General features: G+C 39.2%; 2 protein-coding genes across 3 annotated transcripts in view; both read right to left on the bottom strand.

The window, feature by feature from the left end:
• Positions 1-1,905: 1,905 nt before the first annotated feature.
• MSMO1 (methylsterol monooxygenase 1) lies at positions 1,906-8,456 on the bottom strand. Its single transcript, XM_031614296.2, has 6 exons — positions 8,301-8,456; positions 7,687-7,995; positions 6,615-6,763; positions 5,728-5,854; positions 4,164-4,318; positions 1,906-2,897 (listed from the first exon to the last, which is right to left on the bottom strand). Exons 2-6 carry the CDS (start codon positions 7,939-7,941, stop codon positions 2,693-2,695), a joined length of 891 nt encoding a protein of 296 aa, XP_031470156.1. The 5' UTR covers positions 7,942-7,995; positions 8,301-8,456; the 3' UTR covers positions 1,906-2,692.
• Positions 8,457-9,613: 1,157 nt separating this feature from the next.
• The window catches only part of KLHL2 (kelch like family member 2), a 59,967-nt gene continuing 50,241 nt past the window's right edge, over positions 9,614-19,339 (bottom strand). For both annotated transcript variants that reach the window (XM_031614293.2, XM_031614294.2), the window contains 7 exons: positions 18,605-18,722; positions 17,255-17,452; positions 16,451-16,552; positions 15,434-15,562; positions 11,022-11,162; positions 10,695-10,838; positions 9,614-10,047 (listed from right to left, as the gene is read on the bottom strand). In XM_031614293.2, coding sequence (XP_031470153.1) covers positions 10,019-10,047; positions 10,695-10,838; positions 11,022-11,162; positions 15,434-15,562; positions 16,451-16,552; positions 17,255-17,452; positions 18,605-18,722 — 861 coding nt within the window. In that variant the 3' untranslated portion in view covers positions 9,614-10,018. The remainder of the gene's footprint in view (positions 10,048-10,694; positions 10,839-11,021; positions 11,163-15,433; positions 15,563-16,450; positions 16,553-17,254; positions 17,453-18,604; positions 18,723-19,339) is intronic.

Genomic DNA, 19,339 nt, shown 5'->3' with positions numbered 1-19,339 from the left:
TTTCAAATTCTTTTGACTTGCCTGAATCTGTTTTTTTTCAGCAGATCATGACTCACCACAAGCCTATAAATAAACATTGCTAAAGACTCAGCCCTACCAGGTATTGCAGAGCTTGCTGTGCTTGCCAGGGAGTGGAGACAAACTTTTTTTTTTTGCTTTTTACAGGCTTGAATTGCATCTGAAATGGATGTGATGTTCACATTTGGGAATTGGGAATGTGATTTAAATTACGTGGTAAGTCAAGCTCTACTTAAATGCCCCATCCCTGGAAGTTGGATGGGGCCCTGGGCAGCCTGGTCTAGCATTAAATGAGGAGGTTGGTGGCCCTGCATGTGGCAGGGGGGTCGGAGATTCGTGATCCTTGAGGTCCCTTCCAACCTGGGCCATTCTGTGATTCTGTGAAATGAGTAATAATACTTCAGCACAGCAATTAGTAAATTACACTGAAGAATAAGAGATACAAAACACAGTGGCAAGTGGCACCTTGAGTAGCAACCAGAGATCACAACAGACAGGTAACTCCACCGTATTTTCCAGTGCAGCGCTGCAGAACTGCTAATTTTATCTTTGAATGTTTGAACAGAAGGGCAGTACTTAAAAGGAAGGATGTGATTCTACCACCAAAGAGGTGTCAGTGTGAATGACCCAGAACTACTACCCTTAATCCTTGTAGCTACACTGGAAAAACGCCTTGAGAATTCAGAGCCAAGCCACAGAAGGGATGTGAGAAATAGGAGAAATGTCTTGCTGCAGAGGACGTGATATAATTTATCTGGCTGAAGAAAAATACCATTAAAACTAGATTTGATTGTGTTTACTTACCCTCACAGATAGAAAATTACAGCAAGAACCACTGTAAAGAAGTGGGCCTGACAGCTGTGGGTAAGGTTCACCAGAAAGCTAACAGTGACAGAGGGGCAACAGTGATGGGATGAAGATCTGGAAACTGTGAATCAGACACCAGAGTTAGCAATAAATTCAGAGCCAACATGCAGGTTTCACTGGTATCGTGTTCCTATAAAAATAAATGTTTAAAATGACCTTCAAACACTCAGCAGTCATCACTTAGAGTCTGAATGAGGAAGAAAAAGTCTTAGTGCTTACAAACATGGTATCTGTCTACCAACATTCTGTGGTATACCTGGCAAGGTACATCATAATGTAATAGCACCTATCTCATACTGGTGGACAAAAGGTGTTTGTGTTGCATAAAATAATCCAAAAACCCAAGGAGCAATGAGTAGCAAAGCAAAATAAGGACTCAAATAAGAAAAAAAAAACATCAGACAAACCCCAAACACAGGGTACCTAAAAAAGGTGGCATAAGTGATGCATTACTGTCACATTCATTACTTTTAAACTTCTTGTCAGATGCAATATATGTTGTAGCTTGGTACCAAATTGCTAAGGCTGAGCTCCTATAGCTGGAGAAACAGTATTTACCAATGAAGAGAGTGTTTAAGCAGTTGGCTGGCTCACAGTGGTGATTTTGTTACTGCATTTGCACAGACACAGAGGTGAGCTAAGAATCAATGAACAGAATTATAGGAACAGAGACATTCCATAGCACTGAAAGCCCCTTGTACTTTAAGGCTGGGAGTTCAGCAAGAATAAAGCTAAGTGCAGCTGCAAGACGAGTGGGAGTTGACAAAGCAAAGAGGATAAGGGCAATCTTTGAAACCTGATTAAAGAGGTTGCTTCCACCACTGAGAGCTCAGGCCAGCAATTCAGCAAGTAGATCTATTTCTTACTGCTGTCTCTGTGTAACAGTTCCATCTGTAAAATATTTAGAATTGAACAGAAACTATATTTCTTCATTGGAGAAATAAACAAAGCAAGACACTGCATCCCAAATGTTTTTGGTCAGTTTTGTGTTAAAAACATATGAAAGGTGTAATACACATCTTAAACCAAACCACGTTTATTTCATCAGTCACAAGTGCAAATACAGCAACAAGTCAGTTCAGCAAATTACAACACTGAAAGGAATGTAATGTAAATGCTAAGTAAACTGACAGAGCAACTTCAAAGAGCAGCAAAAACAAAGTCTGTTCAAATAAAAACTTCTATTCTTTTTATCTGTACCCTAAAATAACATAATAAATCTAGATCAGGAATGTCTCTGCTAACTCATGTTTAGCCAGGTATTCTGAGATTAACAGCTTGTATTATCCAGTGTGCAAAAGGCCTGCCTGTCCATGCTTTTTTATTAACAGATATTTTGGTTTTAAGCAAAATTTTACCCAATATTTAAATTACGGTGCTGATACCAGTTAGTATGGTCTGCTATTTGATCTTACAAATTTAAGAAGGTATATTTTTAAAAAGGAAGTCCAATCTCAGTGAACATATACGATTCTATCAAAAGGATTGAAAGGGAGCAATGTTGAAGATAAAACTGAATAATTTTTTGCAAAAAAAAAAAACAAAAACATGGACAGACACAAGTAATCTCTGTCTTTTTTGCATCATCTTTAAATTTGTAGTTAAAATATATGTGGTGCTTACATATAAAATAGAAAGCATTCCCATTAGGAAGGTACTGCAGTTTAATTCCTGTTTGTTTTTTTTTTCCCTACCACTTAGTAGCCAAGGAAAATGATTTATGCTTAATACCCAATCATGACTTTGCTTTAAAGAAAAGCAAAAGTTGACTACCAGTATTAGGCATCACAATTTTTACACTGGATTTTTAGTTAGCCTTCTTCATTCTGAGTTGCTGCTTCTTTTCTTTTTCTTTATAGGCAATGAATTGAGAGTCCGTGCCAAAGATTCTGTCCCACCACGTGAAGGTCGATGCATAATTGCCAACAAAGTTCATGTGATGGAAATCATGAAAACGGGCTCCAGCATAGAAAGGCACCAAATGAAGAGGGTTCAGTGGAATATCGTAGCCACTAGAGGGGAAAGGAAAAAAAAAAATTGTTAATTATATTTAGGAAGAAACCTTACTACAAAATATAGGCACCAATTTGTTCTTTTTGTAATATGGGAAAAAAAAAATCTTTTTGTTTTATAAGGTCCTGAAGTAACCCTACTACAACAAAATCTCCTCCTGTCTTAGGCAAATGCTTCTGTTAACAATGGCTTTTTGGCATGCAGTGACCTTTTCAGCTCAGCTGAGCAACACTAAGTATTTAGCAGAAACACCTAGGAGATGACAGAGGCTGATCTCCTGCTTGTTAAGCAGACTAAGCTGTCTGAAAAGTGATGTTAGTAGAAGGGAATAACAAAAAAATCTTAGTGACAGCAAGCTATAAATATCAGCCAGCTCAGCTCCTCCTCAAACAGCAGCTCAAATCAACTACAGTTGTAGTCTTTCTGCTCTTAATCATTTTCTGCTTATTGCAAGTACTTCAAAGGTTTAAAACTGAAAATGAAAAACCAAAGTAATATTAAAACCAGACTGCTCTGCTTCAAAGCCATTTCAACTCATTCGCTCAGCAGTACTGGAAAACATCACCACCTAGTGGGGAGAACACAGTATAATCTGTTACAAACACCTCCTGCAGACGTAATCATTGAGAGATGAGATTTCTATTTTGCATGGATTGCTTTAGCATGTCAGAACGTGTGCTTCTCAGCCTAGGACCAAATACTCCTAAAATGGCAATGGTTTGTACAAGTCAGTTAATAGCTCGTGTTCCACTAAAATCCTTCACATTGCCTTCAGTAAGGCACTACATGCTTCACAGTGTATTTCCAGACAGGAGGTCAAGATGCTAATAGGTAAAAAAAAGTAGTTCTCCCCTTCCTCTTGAACACAGGAAAAAAAAGCTTGTTTACTCACAGATGAATCTAAACCATCAAATCCTAAATGGAAAGAATTCCTGGAGTTGAAATATGAAGTTATCCATTATTTCTGATATTCTAAGATACATGAGGTCATCTGTACGCCAAACATCCTGACGAAAGCCAGGCTGCTGACATCACACTCAGGGTGCTCATCTATAGCACTCTTTTGATCAACAAGATTCACTGACTACACAACTTCAAAACAGAACAGAGCTTAGCTGAGTAGACCGTGCCATTCTAAGATGTGTAAAAGCACATTTCAGTAAAAAAACAATAAAGCAGCAAAGCTCAGCTCAGTGAAAGAGACAGCTAATTTTAAGACAGACCTAGGGAAAAGTGAAACTATAAATAAAGAACAAAGATTTCACCTGTGCACATCAATGGTTTCCATCAGGCGACATATTACCCACGCCCACAGAAGAACCACGTGGTTACAGAAGACAACAATTCCAATAAAGAAGCCAGCTCCAAGGATGAGCGTTTCCAAAGGATGTGCATATTCTGCTTGCATTCCAAATGGAGACTACAAAACAGAAGAGACAGGAAAACTGTTACTCTTTTTGATTTTCTATTTTCCCAAATCCAAATCACTATTTTATGGCATTCCCCACGTCCTACCTACAACAAGAGAAACAGAACAGTGCTGTGAGTGAAGGAAACAGCCTGGTTGAGCAAGGGTTTTAACACAAGGGTCCTTGCTAAAACAGGAAACAGCACTTCAAGTTTATAATGATTACGATTCCATTAGCAATTTCAAGTGCTTCCATATTAAAGCCAAAACCTTCTGCTTCAGCTTACCATTGCCCTTGGCCAAAGAATAGGAATGTTAAAGCATTTGGCAAGCTCCTATCAGCTTTGCAATATATCCAGTCTTGGAAGTAGAACAAAACAGAAGGAAGCCAAAATAATTTGTCATTTAAGGAAAAAAAAAAAAAAAAAACCACAATCAAAACCTATCAAAATGAACAAATGCCCATATTGATAGATCAGCTTTATAAATTAATTAAATTCTTATCATTCAAAACATGAGATTGAACCGAAGCATTTATGTATGTATACAGGATGCACAGAAAGGTTGTGGATGCCCCATCCCTGGAGGTGTTTAAGGCCAGGTTGGATGGGGCCCTGGGCAGCCTGGGCTGGTATTAAATGTGGAGGTTGGTGGCCCTGCATGTGGCAGGGGGTTGGAGATTCATGATCCTTGAGGTCCCTTCCAACCTGGTCCATTCTGTGATACACACACACACATATATGTGCATATGCACATACATACACACACAGGTATTCCCAAAAAAGAAATTCCACAGAGAGTTTTCAACAGTGGAATGCTCACATAAAAATATTAAATTAAAAAATAAAAATAAAATCAAACCGACAACCTTCAACGTTACATTGTCAGAAGAAAATATTAAGTCCACTTTGGCTTAAGGATGATTTTAAAATCATCAGCTTGTACTGTCAGGGGAAGTTCTTAGTGAAACAGCTGTTAGCTTATAGATCACTTCTATATGAAGTACTACATATACTTGAGGATGCTGGCCAGAAGCTGCTCCTGCTAGAAATCTGAGGGGGCTGCCAAGAGGAGAATGGCAGCTACTGCTGCAGATCTAAGTACATCACCAAATATTCATCAGTTTGCAGCAATGCAAAGTGATGAACAGCCATAACCAGAAAACCTATTGCATCCCTCCCCCCTAATAAGCATGCTATGCTTTTAAAAGTGCACCCTTTCATTCTCTTGAAATAAAATCAAAGAACAGGTGGTGCATCCAGAAACAAAATGGATGGCTGTGATCGACGCTGAGCTCAAGGAAAGGCCACTGTCAGAAGGATGCAAAACCCTTAAGTCTGCCAAATAAAGTCTTTAAACAAGCTGTATGAATCTGCATATACTAAAAGCAATCAAATCAAATCAAATCAAGGAATACATACTACAAACTCATGGTGAACCTTATGGATGTACTTGTATATTCTTTTGTGATGCAGCAGTCGATGCAGGAAATAGTGCCAGGCATCCTCAATCACTGCACACCCAAAGCACTGGGCAAGCAGAACATACCTTTAAAAATGAAAATAAAAGAAATAGAAGAGTCAAGAGTTATAGAAGACACTTGCAAATACACAGCCTTGAAAGACAAAGGAGTTGACAAGATAGTAAAGGTAGGAAACGTATATTACTGGTTGAAAAGATAACATCAGTGCACTGTTATGTAAAAATATGCATCAGCCTTCGTAGCTCATCTGTTGATATGTCAGAGTTAACGTGCAGTGTAGCAAACTGTCATTTCAACATCACATGTACAGCCTATAAGGAACACCTGCAATCTAAGACCTAGATACAGAAACAATGCTGGATATTTAACCAGACAGAAAACAACTAGAAATGAATGACCTTCTGTTGTAAAAACAACTACTGGTGAGAAAAAAAAAAGGCATTTCTAAGTATTGCAGCATTTTTCAGCAGTTTAGGGCAAAAGAGGGAAACATGAGGCAGCTTGCCCTCCCTTGAGTAACACATTGCTGCTGTGAAATAAAACAAGGTGGGGCAAAGAAACTTAGGAGGAAATAATAGAGAATAAAAAAAAAAAGCTGGATGATAAAAAACCCCACAGCACATCACCCACCTGGTATCTTACACGAGCCAATGTGACCCTAGGAAGCTCTAATTAGCTCCTACTGCAATTTAGTCTCAAGGCTGGTTAGCAAACATAGTTCGTTAGCCAAAAAAGTTACGTTAATGTCACAAACTCTAGTAAAGTTTTTGTTATGTGTGTAAGCAAGTGCCATTCGGTATGAGCGTACATGACATATCTACGTACCATCTAGGCATCTTTTCCCACTCATATGGGATGTTAAAATATTCTGTGAAGTAGTACGTGCCACAAATTAGAGGAAGTTGAATGAAAAAGTGATTGAACATAAGCGTTTTGAAGCACTTCCACTGTTTTTCCCATGTTTCTGGTTTATCCTAAGGAAAAAAAAAAAGAAAAATGAGTTAGACATTTCTACTGCACGTAACCAAAGTGCTGCAAAGATGACTTCAAAGGTGATTTCATTTCACCTTATAAGACAGGTAGCTGGTCTTCCCATCACACAAATTAACCCAGGGAACATCAGTTTCATGAGCCTGGATTTCACAAAGGCTCTCACTTTTCTAAACTGCTTTTCACAGAATCACCAAAGCTGGAAAAGACCTTCAAGATCATCCAGTCCAACCATCCACCTATCACAATAGTTCTCACTAAACCATGTCCCTCAACACAAAATCCAACCGTTCCTTGAACATTTTCTGAAGTCTCTCATCAGAAGTTGTCCTTGCCAGCCCCCCTTAAACTATTCTTGCTATTTCAGTAATTAGTGGGAACATTTCAGATTCAGCAATTCAACACAAATCTAAGTTCATTTTTCTTCTTTCCACCAAAGTGTTGCCATAGCTAGAAGAATACAACAGAAGCTGAAGATAAAGTTATCAAGTGATAAACTGCCTTGAAAAAAGAGATGTTTGCAGGAAGACACCGTATCAAATGACCACGGCGATTCCAGAAAGTGGTTTATTTCCAATTCCTATTACAAAGAACGGAGGAAAAACTGTCAATAGAATGATCAGCCTGGTCTGGTATTAAATGTGGAGGTTGGTGGCCCTGCATGTGGCAGAGGGGTTGGTGATTCATGATCCTTGAGGTCCCTTCCAACCCTGGCCATTCTGTGATTCTATGACAGGTCACTCTCCCCCTCAGAAAAAAAAAACAAACCTCTCTGTCCCCTCATCACAAACACTCTGATTTTCCTCTGTTCCTTCCGAACTGCTCGCAGTGACCGAGACAAAACATGGCCACATAAAACACAAACCAACAGCAGCCAGTGTGTGTGCAACCCACTGCTTTGTCTTACCGGCTGGATTTTATACTTTTGCATGCAGGGAATAAACTGAAAGATGAATCCCGGTACGCAGAGCAAGAAGTAGGAAGCTTCGTGAACTAAAAGCGACCCCCACGTCGCTATCTGGAACTTGGTGTAGTTATCCAGCATGTAATTCCAGGCATTTTTAAACGGCTGCTGCAGAGGGTTGTCAGGCAGGAAGGAGTCTATATATTCCACTGCCAGATAAGCAGAGTTCAGGATGTTAACGCTGTCGTTCGCCGCCATCGTTCAGGCACAAAACATCACAGTCAGGGCCCTGTCCGCGCGTAACCTGAACGTCTGCAAGGGAACAAGCAGCGGTTACTGGTCGGAAAGGCGGAGAGCTTAGGCGTTAATCAACGAATTCGACCATCAGAAGAGAGGAGTAGATTAACAATTAACACAGCCCCTTTTCCTACAGGGCAGCATGGAAGAATAAAGCTCCAGCTGGGTACACAAGGAGACGCCCGGCTCGGCCCTCACCCTGCCCGCAGCCCCGGCCGGGCGGCACCCCAGACCCAGAGCGGCCCGCGACCGCCCGCCGGCCCTCGCAGCCCCGACCCCCGCCTCAGCGGCCCGCCGCACCCGCCGCGCCCCTCGCTCACCTCAGCGCTGCGACGGCCCCGTCGCACGGCGGGAGACGGCGGCGGCAATAACAAGTGCGGCGCGGCCGGCTCTTCGCCTGCGCCCTCCTATTGGCCGCCCGGTAACCCCGACGCGGTTCCCATTGGTCGGCGGGAGGCGACGGAGGAGAGTCAGGCGTGGGAAGGGGCGGGTCGGAGCTGCCGCGCGCGCGCGGCGATTGGCTGGAGGGGTGGAGTGAGGATAGTGAGACCTCGGCGCGCGGCCAATGAGGCGGGAGGGCGGCCGGGTGACGTGCGCGAGGTGATGAGGAGGAGGCGGGCCCGCAGGTGGGCAGGGCGGGGTGCTGCCCTCCCGCAATGAGTGGCTTCTCCTCGCCTGCTTGGAAGCTTCCTCCTTGCAGCGCGGGGATCGAGCTACCAAGGCATCCCACTAATAACGTGAAATTGCAATTCCACTACAGTGGCTTGAGTAAAACCCTTTCGGAACCATCCCGTTCACCAAATGGTGGCTGCTTCCCAACCTCAGCCACCTCTACCTCACAGTCTTTCCTGACCTGAGGGTTACCTCACCGCTTTTCTCCCCAGAAATCTCTGCCCTGGTGGCACATGAGGTGTGTGGAGAAACACGAGCTTGAAGCAATCGGTTGGCATTAGGAAACCATATACAAACTGTTTATTTGAAGAAAATATCTGAAATATGACAATAACTTTGGTCGTGTTAAAAGGAGGCCGTCCAAGAATGAATAGAAACGAGCTGCTCTATGAACATGGCCACATACAGTATATCCAGGTATCAGCTAACAGAAGCTAAGGTTACACGCATTAAGAGACCTTAGTACCATGCAAGTTCAACTTAATTTCACACATTCATTATAAATTTTCAGTTATTTTCATGCCAAATCACCTTTCGCATAAAAAGGTAAGAAAGAAGTAACATCTAAAGGTGACCAAAATTGAACAGAAAAAAAAAAACAAACATTAAGTACAGACAACATTTTTATTAAAAAGACCTCGAAATTAGACCTGTTCAAAGATCGTTATACCATCTCTGATCTCCTTCTGTGGGAATTAGTAGTGTTAAGTATTGTTAAATATCAAAAAATACAACTCTCTTTTACAACATAGTACGGGCATATTCAAAGTACTGTGCCAAATTATAAATAATAAAGTTGGTTTTTGAAGAGTTTCAATAGAAAGCAACTTATGCTCACACATACGTTATGCACATATTATAGTTATGTAACAAAAGTTTTATAAAAGGAAACAGATTTCCCCCATGCCAGCTTGAATTACTGAGGTGGAATTCGATACCTACTATGAAGACTGACAGTTCATTTCTTTAAATATGTTTATTAGTCTCTGGAAAAAATAAGACAGATTTACTTTCACCAGAATACACACCATTCTCCACTGACAATCTGTTTCTCAGTCACAACTGACATAAGTCCGTCCTTATGGAAGTGGCTTCTGTGTTTGAAGGTCTTGCAGTATAAAAAGAAACGGTCTTACTACACTTCAAAAAAATTCAATCAGCCCCTGTTCAACCGCAGAATAGTCCTACGCATCGCTTCTACCTAGAGTAATCTTCATCATCCATCACCTGTAATTGTAGACAGCCACATCTTCCACTGTGACTCAAGGTGCAGCTACAAGTAGAGAAGTGCTTAGGGACTCAGTCACTTCAAATACACTTGAAGACTGCTTCTAGTGCATAATCAAATTGAAAACCCCCTCGTTGATCATAACGGCTTGTCAATAACTGTAACACCTGGAGTAAGGAAGAAAGGTGTAAGTCTAGGGAAAACAGGAAAACCTGATGCTGATGCACAGCTTTTCAGCATTACGCTAGCTGCAGGCTAGTATTATGCTCTTGATTTATTTTTAATAGTACATCAATTATATAACAAACTTATATGAAGCAGTGTAGATTTCTGAACGTTTCTGTTATTTGGAAAAAAAAACCACCTTAACCTTATAGTTAATATATCCTTTACATACACAGATTCTGTAATAACTTAAGAAACTGCGGTTATTAAAGGAGAAGATTCCTACAACAGCTCATTTTCTAAATAGCAATTTCCCACAGAGAGCTTCAGAATCGGACTGCTGCAAATTGAGACAATTACAAAAGCTCGTTTGGGGAAAAAAGGGACCAGTCACACTGCAATCTTCTAACTCATCATTACACGCTAAACTCTTCTTCAATACAGTTCAACATCTTTTTCATTTTAGGGAATAATTGTTTGAAGTCTTTATTCAAAATGAACCATCAAGTTCTTCGTACCTATTCTAGTATCTTAGCTTTTATTTTTGACAGTACTTTGTGCTGGAATGCTTGCTTTATCAAGTTTCTTATCCTGACTACATTTCAATATGCTGTAAAAAGTCTTCTAAAAACCCCCTGGACAACGTTACCTGCATAGCTCCTTCCTGTACTCATACAAGATGACACAACTGTCCATTTATCAGTTGTTGGATTATAATATTCCACTGTTGATAAATTACAGGAGCCATCATCTCCTCCAACTACATACAAGAGCCCATTTACAGCACAAACACCTAAAAAAAAAAAAAGACAGGAAACCAATTACGAAAATTAATAATCAGCTCATTCATACCCATGAAAGCATGATTTCTATCTGTGACATCATCAAAGCAGCAGCAAGCCATTTAAAAGAAAAAGGAGCATCCCATTTGCACCTAGTTACACTACTAGCATTTTAGAGTGACTGCTGTACACACCTGCGTTCCTTCTGCACATGTTCATATCTGCAACCTGCTTCCACGTACAGGTGACAGGATTGAACACTTCCACGCTTTTTCTTACCAAAGGGCCATCATGACCACCTACTGCATACAGTAAATTGTTTAACACACCAACACCTGTGAACACATGAGAATACTCCAAATTAACTATAGCATAATTCGACTGATACAAAAACAAACAAACAAACAAAAGTCTGCTAAAATAAATCATTTATCCAATGTTAGGAACTATTTCAGAAGACATTTGGGTCAGGATACATAGGGAGACAGTAGAGTAATGCAAGACACTGATAAAATGTCTTGCATGCCCATCCTTATTGCAGCATATAGAGACCAGAGGTGTTCTGCAACGTAACATTTAGAAAATTTTGGATGAAAAAAGTGATGAGCAGAAACAGGAGGATTGCTAGAGCTCAGGATTAATTAGAAATGATAGTAAATAATACAGTATGCTCAGTCAACATAAAGGAAATCTGATAAAATAATAAAGCATAACTGAATTTTTAGAAAGTAAGCGCAGAATGGAGGATAAAAGCTGAATGCACAGACATTAAACAATAGGAATGCCTCCTCTGAAGTGCTGGAATACCTTCTAAACGTGCATGAAACAAAAGTAAACAGTTACAGTGAGTACCTTCCTCCTGCAGATCTGGGGAACACAAAACTTCAAATTATCCAAAAAAAGTCTATTTTGGATCTCCTTTACTCCTAGGATCCCCTTTACTTTACAGCATTTTATCAGTCTATAAGCTTGGCATGAAGGAATAAATGTAGCTAGCCTAAGGCCTACTTGCTAGTTAGACTGCACATATGGAAAAGGTGGTAACAGGAAACAAAAAGGGAGGTCTGTTTGTTTATTCCTCGCTTTATAATGCACTATTATAAGCCAAACATATCAGGTTTCAAAAGTGTAATTTTGTGGCATTAAAAGTTGTGAATGATGGACCACAAAGATAATTCAAAATCATTACTATGGAAGTATATTGGGGAACTTACTACACGTCATATTTAAGATTATAAAACTCAAATAATGTGATGCAAATTTGCCAAGATAGTTCTTAAAGAGTTCCATAAAAAGGGCACAGCTTAAAATATGTAATAAAAAGGGAATATGAATATGAAGTGATTTCTGTGATTCTGTGAAGTCTTGCAGACAAAAAAAGAAGCGGCTTAAAAAAAAAAATGTTCTGAGACCTTAAAAGCCAGCCGAAACATCTTTGAAAAATATATCACTGAGACTGTGAGTATGGACCACTCCTATCCTACATGGGGAAGAGAAAATCATTCTGCAATAATGATTTTCTTATTAAAAAAACAATAGATTTTAATAACAAAAGGAAAAAAGGAAGGAAACATGGAAGAGTTAATTAGTAGTGCAAATCTGAAAAGCAGCTCTTAATCTGACACTGATTTATAAATCATGCTATCTAGCACTCTGTCAGTGACATTCGCTACTGACATTCACCTCTATTCATCCCAGTTAATTTAATTCCTCTTGGATTGCTATTATTTCTAGCTATCATGTCACAGCACAAAGTGACAGCTTTTCCTTCTCCCACTCTGATCTCACTTTATTAGACAGGATAATACAGCATTCATCTTTCTTAAGGTTAAACATTACGGAGCTAGGATGGCTAAGATTTTTAGTTCGAATGTGTGATGTGACAGATCAAGCAAGTAACTAAAAAGAAGGTGCTTCATTGCTGTTTTTCTTCCCCACCTCAGTTTTCTCTCCAGTTTCTGACCTGCCTACATAGTGTATATAGTTGTCTTTTGCCACGTTGCCATTTCTTATTTGGCAACTCCTTTTTAAAAACGTCTTTCATTTCTCTTTGGTCCTTCATTTTCCCTTAACCCCACACCCAGTTTCCAAGTCCTACCTTATTTCTTGCTCCTTCCGTCTGTATCTTCTTGTTGCCGTCTTCAGAGTTCTCCTGTTATTTTTCTTTCCTGCCCATTTTTCAGGACCCTGTCTCATCTCTCTCATCCCTCCCAAATGGCCTATATCTGAATCTGAAGTTCCTCATCCCAATATGTTGCCGGAAACAGATTTGTCCCCACATTGATCAACTGAGATGCAGTCGGTACTAGAGAAGATTAACTGAGGGTTAACCTCTGAAGTTGCTTTTGAATGAAGGTGAAGCAGTAGGAACAGAAGAGATGGGCTTAAGTTCCTTGAGATGAACAGAGATCCATAGATTTAATACAGGAACAAAATTCTCTTTAGCGAGTACCTAAAACACCAGGACTGATCACCAGTTGAAACAGATCTAGAGGTTTGAGATATTTGGCTGACAGACAAGCTCAATCAACAGCCACCATTTTTCCCCATTACCACCCACTCCTCCCCAAGCACAAATAAAACCTCCCATGCAGTTAAGAGTGGCACCAAAGAACGTTGGGTTATTTTCCTCACTTACGTGAATCTGAAATTACTGAGTGGATTTTTTACCTTTTTCCTCTCTATTTCTATTTTAAACAGAGGATGAGGTAAAAAGCAGCAGGGTTACACGAACAAGGTCCTGAACTGTAAGGCAAGGGACAGGAGGAGAGGGGCAGGGCAGAAAGATCCCTGTAGCTGTTGCATTCAAGGCATGAAATTTTAGACTTGCAGAAGTAACTCAAAATCAAAGAAAAATCTGAAAATATCCAGTATATAAATAGGCTGCATGCACAATGACAGCTTGCAAAAACAGGTTGTGGGTTTTTTTTTTCCATTTAATTATTATTTTTTAAACTTAGATAAAAGGGCGGTGCTGGAAGACTGCAAAATGAACCTTTTTAGCAGCCCACCAACACTGTTTGTCTTTGTGATCATTCAAGTAATTTGGCTGTTTTATGTAAATATCTTCCTGAAAACTTGCCAGTATTAGACAACTGCCTTACTGCAGCTCTGGCCAAGTTTTAATCCCAGATTTATTTTCATGATACACAAACTAAGTAACTAGAAGCTTCCCAAGACAGCTATCATTTTTATTAAGATGCACCATATCAGATTTCTTTCATTAACATGATACCTTTCATTTAAAAACCATAGAAATATTATTTTTAGCAATAGCAGACTTATCTACTTGTTAGTTTTGTAAAGGCATTAAGGAAATATCACAAACTATGTAGCTTCAATTCAGTATTGATTTTAATACTTTTACATAATGCCTATCGAAATAATTTGGATTGACTTTAAACATCATTGCCACAGCTTAAAAACTACTCAACGTTAATAAAGAATAATGGAAGGCAAGATGAAAAGTTGGGACAACTATCAGTCATCTACAGAGCATACAGGAAGGCCATCCATTTTATTTGTAGCAACATCTCTTCCAATTATGAAGCAGGTTAGCACAATCACCAGTAGGAATTCAAAAGGTGTTGCTAAAAGGCACCATTGAGTACTTGACAAAAAAGTGAGCTAAGTGAAAAAATAAACGTAGAAAAATAATATTGTGCAATTTGACTTGAAAAAGTTCATGTTGGATGCATCTAGAGAAATAAAACAACTTCAGCGAGTTGAAAAAACCTGAAATACCAAAAGACAAATAGAGGAAAGTGAACAGTAAATGAGAGTCGAGTCCATAATAGATAATGAAAATGCTAAAGTCAGTGTGGAGCTCTGGAAACAACATTTCATTAAGCAAGAGCAAAATACCACAGACATTTTCGATGTCTCCGAAGAGAAATATATATGTATTCAGAATCCCAAAGGGAAAAAAATCCATGAAAAAAATAAGAAGGGATTTTTAAGATTAAAGAAATAAATGGATATACCTTGGAAAAATAAGGAAGGATAACATAGTAATCTGTACATATCTAAAAGGTGTAAACATCAGGTGGTGAGAAGAATTACTGAAGATGAAACGAAGGGTACATAAATGGAAGTAGTAAGATGAAACCAGTAATACAAACTTAAGAATGAACAAGGACAAAATTTCCTGCAGTAAATCATAATGCAGAACAAATCCTCCAAAGAGGCAGAAATCTAGTTTACAGTTCACATGAAAAGTGCATCTGACAATGCTACTAGATAAGTCAGCCCAACACTGGCAAAGAGTTATCTTTGAGGAAATGACATTTGTCATCCTGGACATCTAGATTTTGATAATTCCTTATTTAGCTAATACTACAATGACTATAATAACCATGCGTAGTTCATTGTAAATTTGAGAAACTATGGGAAGAGAATGAAAAAGCAAGGGAAAATATTTACACTTAACAGACTGAATTTTACTCTGTAAGACACTTCTGTATTTATAACCTGAGATAAATCTGCCATTTGAGACTGGTACTTTCCATTAGACTCAGACTTTAGCTTACCTTTTATATTTTCGATAAAATCTAAAACCACAAATCTGCTTCAGTTTTACTATGATTGTTGATTTTTGTTCACTCACCTGCTCCACTCCGTCTTGTGCTCATTTCTGCAACATAGCTCCACTCATTTGTATTGGCATCATAGCATTCGACTGAACTAAGGCACTGACGTGATGCCCCATCATAGCCACCAACTGCATACAGTTTACCTATAAAGGTAAGCAAGAAAAATCTGCACATTTCTGATGCACATACATGACTATACTGTTAAACATGCAGAGGGGAAGTCACTGTTCTCAGTTAGCTACCCAGTACTTGTATCAATCAGTTGCTGTGAGTTTCTGTTTTTGCACGTAGTTCACAATAATACACTGTGGTTCTTGTCATTTTTAGGAGGTAAAGGACAGCTTTTGTATCTAACAAGAACAGTGCAAGTCAAAAGATTCTGAATTGCCTAGCTGAAATATAAAGGCACTTTACTCTGGTTTTAATTAAGAATTATTCAAAGGCAAACTAATTCAAGAGTATCCAACATTGCTAGCTCACTTAAAGGCTTCCTAGAAACATAAAAAAAATTCAGATCAAAATTACTTGTATAGTCTCCATTTTTAGATAAGAAACAGCAGTGGCTCCTATGCAGTTAAAAAAAAAGTGCCTAAAACTCCTTTAGGATCCACCAGCTAGCTGTGGTCTGCATTGCACACGCAACAACCAAGCTATTCACCACCAAGTTACCCTTGAACACCAGTCAGCCAAAGATAACAGAGTTAACAGTACAGAGTTACGTCACTGAAGGCCAATTTCATTGGTCACTGCTTCAGCAAACAGGCTCTTTATCTTTGCTGACATGCATAATATAGAGCACGCACGGTTAGCACGTTTTGTTGGTTGGCCTTGGGCACGTCTGATACCTGAAAAAAAACATTACAACACTTATGCTAAAAGCTTGCCAAAACAAAGTAGAATGCCTGTGTTTAGTTCACGCCATTTGAATGACAGGGTTGAGCAGAAGCCAAAATCTGAAGTAGGTGAAAAAAGGCAGTAAGGTAAATGATTGCATTTCTCCTCCTCATTTCTAATGTTACTTATAAACTTACCTCCAACAACACCCACTCCAACACTACTTCTTCTTGTGTTCATTGGAGCTACGTGAAACCACTCATTAGTCTTTAAGTTGTAAACTTCAACTGATGATAAACCTAGGAAAACAATATAACATTATGTTCTCTTCAAATCTAGATGCAACATATCTTGTATCTTCCAGAAGATTCTTCGTATCTGTAATTCAAATTAATTTTAAACTTTACTACTTTGCAAAAGGTATAACTGGTATCCTTTGGATGGCCAAATATAGTCACCACATTCTTGGTGTCTGTAAATGGACAAATTATTAAAAGCTTGTGAAACTTTGAAAAATTTTTCCTTGAATTTATTTCTTTTTAAATGAAGAGAAAATGTTTTCTACTACATACACATCAGTAGTATCTATTAAAGAAAGAATCTCCAGACAAAAGGTTTAACACACCTGTGAAGCAAAATGACTGTATGTGTACAAAGCTTTCCGACAGTTGAGACAACACTGTTTATAATCCTGTTTACACCAGACACAAATTCAGAGGTGTAATTTTTCTGCTCACAGGCTCCTGAAGGTACGGACTTAGACTGTAGAAGTAATACTGAAAGGGAACTTGTCAAGGCATTATGCCTAAAGTCTTAAATAGGAGACAACAGCCTGCAGCTCAGCACTGGGTAGAAGGATGAGACCACTAAAGCATGCTCCAACCACAAGGTGCTAGGCTATCCTCACCATTCCTTTCATCACAGGTAAGAGATATTCATATTTGATACAGTTCCATCAGGAGTAGAGAAGACTTATCAATAGAATGTAAAGGCAAAGATACCTGTACTCCCATCAAATCCTCCCACAGCATAGAGAAGTCCATTTAATACAGCTGCTCCCAGTGTGCTTCTCCTGTCTTGCATATTAGCAACACTCGTCCACTGGTCCTTCACTGGATCATAGGAGTCTACTGTGCGAACTCTTAATGAACCATTGAAACCACCAACAGCATAAACCATGCCTCCCATGTACACCATTCCTAGAGCAGGAGAATGGAGAGGAAAGTTGAGCATTTTAATGTTTCTTAAATTATTTTATTCTGTACTTTCTTAAGTATGTGGATACTGGACACAATTTGCAGTACTCATTACACAGGCTTCTGACAGTGTCACAGAGCCACACTTCCCTCAATTTAAGTACTAGAAGTTGTGATACTTTTTGTTATTAATGTCTCATGCTCCTGAAAGTGATGCTTACTGAATTTCTTCTTGCTTAGATATCTCAAATATTTTAAGATCACATTTTCACCTTTTTGATATCAGCTGGTCATTTCTTCATCTAACATAATAATACTAAGGTATGATAGTAATAAAATTGCTAATTATTATAATGTATTAGTATTTTCATATATTGATCCTCTGTATTGCTGGCAGTTGATGTAATTTATTCTCAGATTATGAACTGAAATACAAATTAAATTCAAGTTATCAAACGTGTGTGTATCTAGATTAGCAAGTACATCATTCCCCATCTGCAGTACTGCATCCAGACCTGGGGCCCCCAGCACAAGGAGGGACGTGGAGCGGGTCCAGAGGAGGGCACTAAGATGATCAGAGGGCTGGAGCACCTCTCCTATGAGGAAAGGTTGAGAAACTGGGCTTGTTTAGCTTAGAGAAGACAAGGCTCTGGGGAGACCTCATCGTGGCCTTCCAGTACTTAAAGGGAGTGTATAAACAGGAGGAGGAATGGCTGTTCATGAGGGTGGATAGTGATAGGACATGAGGGATTGGTTTTAAACTGAAACAGGGGAGGTTTAGGTTAGATATCAGGAGGAAGTTTTTCACATAGAGGATGGTGACACACTGGAACAGGTTGCCCAAGGAGGCTGTGGATGCCCCATCCCTGGAGGCATTCAAGGCCAGGCTGGATGTGGCTCTGGGCAGCCTGGTCTGCTGGTTGGTGACCCTGCACATAGCAGGGGGCTGAAACTAGATGATCATTGTGGTCCTTTTCAACCCAGGCTGTTCTATGATTACATGATTTAAATTTTAAGGATGATCACTGAAGTCAAGACTTGGCCCGTCACAGATAACTATTTTCAATTACTATTTGAAATAGCGTAGGAAGCTTTATGAAAACAGCTAAAGTCTGAAGCATTAACCAACACAACAAAATACTGGACATTATTTACCTGCTCTACATCTTCTGGAAGGCAACTCAGCCACCTGATGCCAACGTTCTTCTTTAAAATCATAGCATTCAACACTGCGAATTGCCTTTGGTGCCTGTCCTCCAACTACCATCATCAACTGAAAGGGAGATGATATTTATTAATTATTTGTAAATATGAGAGCACTTGTTTTTAAAAACCAAAGGGCAATCCTCCTAAAAAAGCAATTTGGGCCTTGCAACATAGATATAACTCGTTTTTCCAAAAATACAATTATTAACTCTGTCTAGAGAAAATATCTGAGTACAAAAGCAGGAAGCAACAAGAATTTAAGCCCTCATGAACGAGGCAGATTCTGCTCTATCTTCACATCATACCCAATGCAGGTAGAATTCAGTAGCTCTGATGTTAATGGTACTGTGAACATCCATCATAGAACAGCCTTATTTGGTTCCTTTGAGGTAAAAGTGCTAGGAAAAAAAGTGAATCTCCTGTTCCATTGTTGCAGTTGCCATAAGAGCACAACAAAACTTCTTTATCATTGGATAGATTTTAAACACACACACACAATTTATTTTAAATGGACAGAATTTTATACTTAGGAAAAAAATAAAATGCCATGACTCAGAAGCATGGGTCCATTTTTAAATTTAATTTTCGTTTTAAACCAGGCCTTACTTTGTCAACAACAGGATCATCACTGTGTATTTCACAAATGCTGAACAACTTCCTCAAAATATATATTGAGAGAAAGAT

Source organism: Phasianus colchicus, chromosome 4 (genome assembly GCF_987193195.1).
Source record: "Phasianus colchicus chromosome 4, bPhaCol1.hap1.1, whole genome shotgun sequence".
In the NCBI taxonomy this organism is placed as follows: Eukaryota; Metazoa; Chordata; class Aves; order Galliformes; family Phasianidae; genus Phasianus; species Phasianus colchicus.
This window is presented reverse-complemented; position numbering and strand designations above follow the sequence as displayed.

What these genes read in the sequence shown, in the direction of transcription:
- MSMO1 (XM_031614296.2), bottom strand. Translation starts at nt 7,941, where the DNA reads ATGGCGGCGAACGACAGCGTTAACATCCTGAACTCTGCTTATCTGGCA. An exon ending in AGGTTCACCATGAGTTTGTA is followed by an intron (nt 4,319 to 5,727) that starts GTATGTATTCCT and finishes TCTGTTTTGTAG; the next exon opens with TCTCCATTTGGAATGCAAGC. An exon ending in GAAACCATTGATGTGCACAG is followed by an intron (nt 2,898 to 4,163) that starts GTGAAATCTTTG and finishes TTTCCCCTCTAG; the next exon opens with TGGCTACGATATTCCACTGA.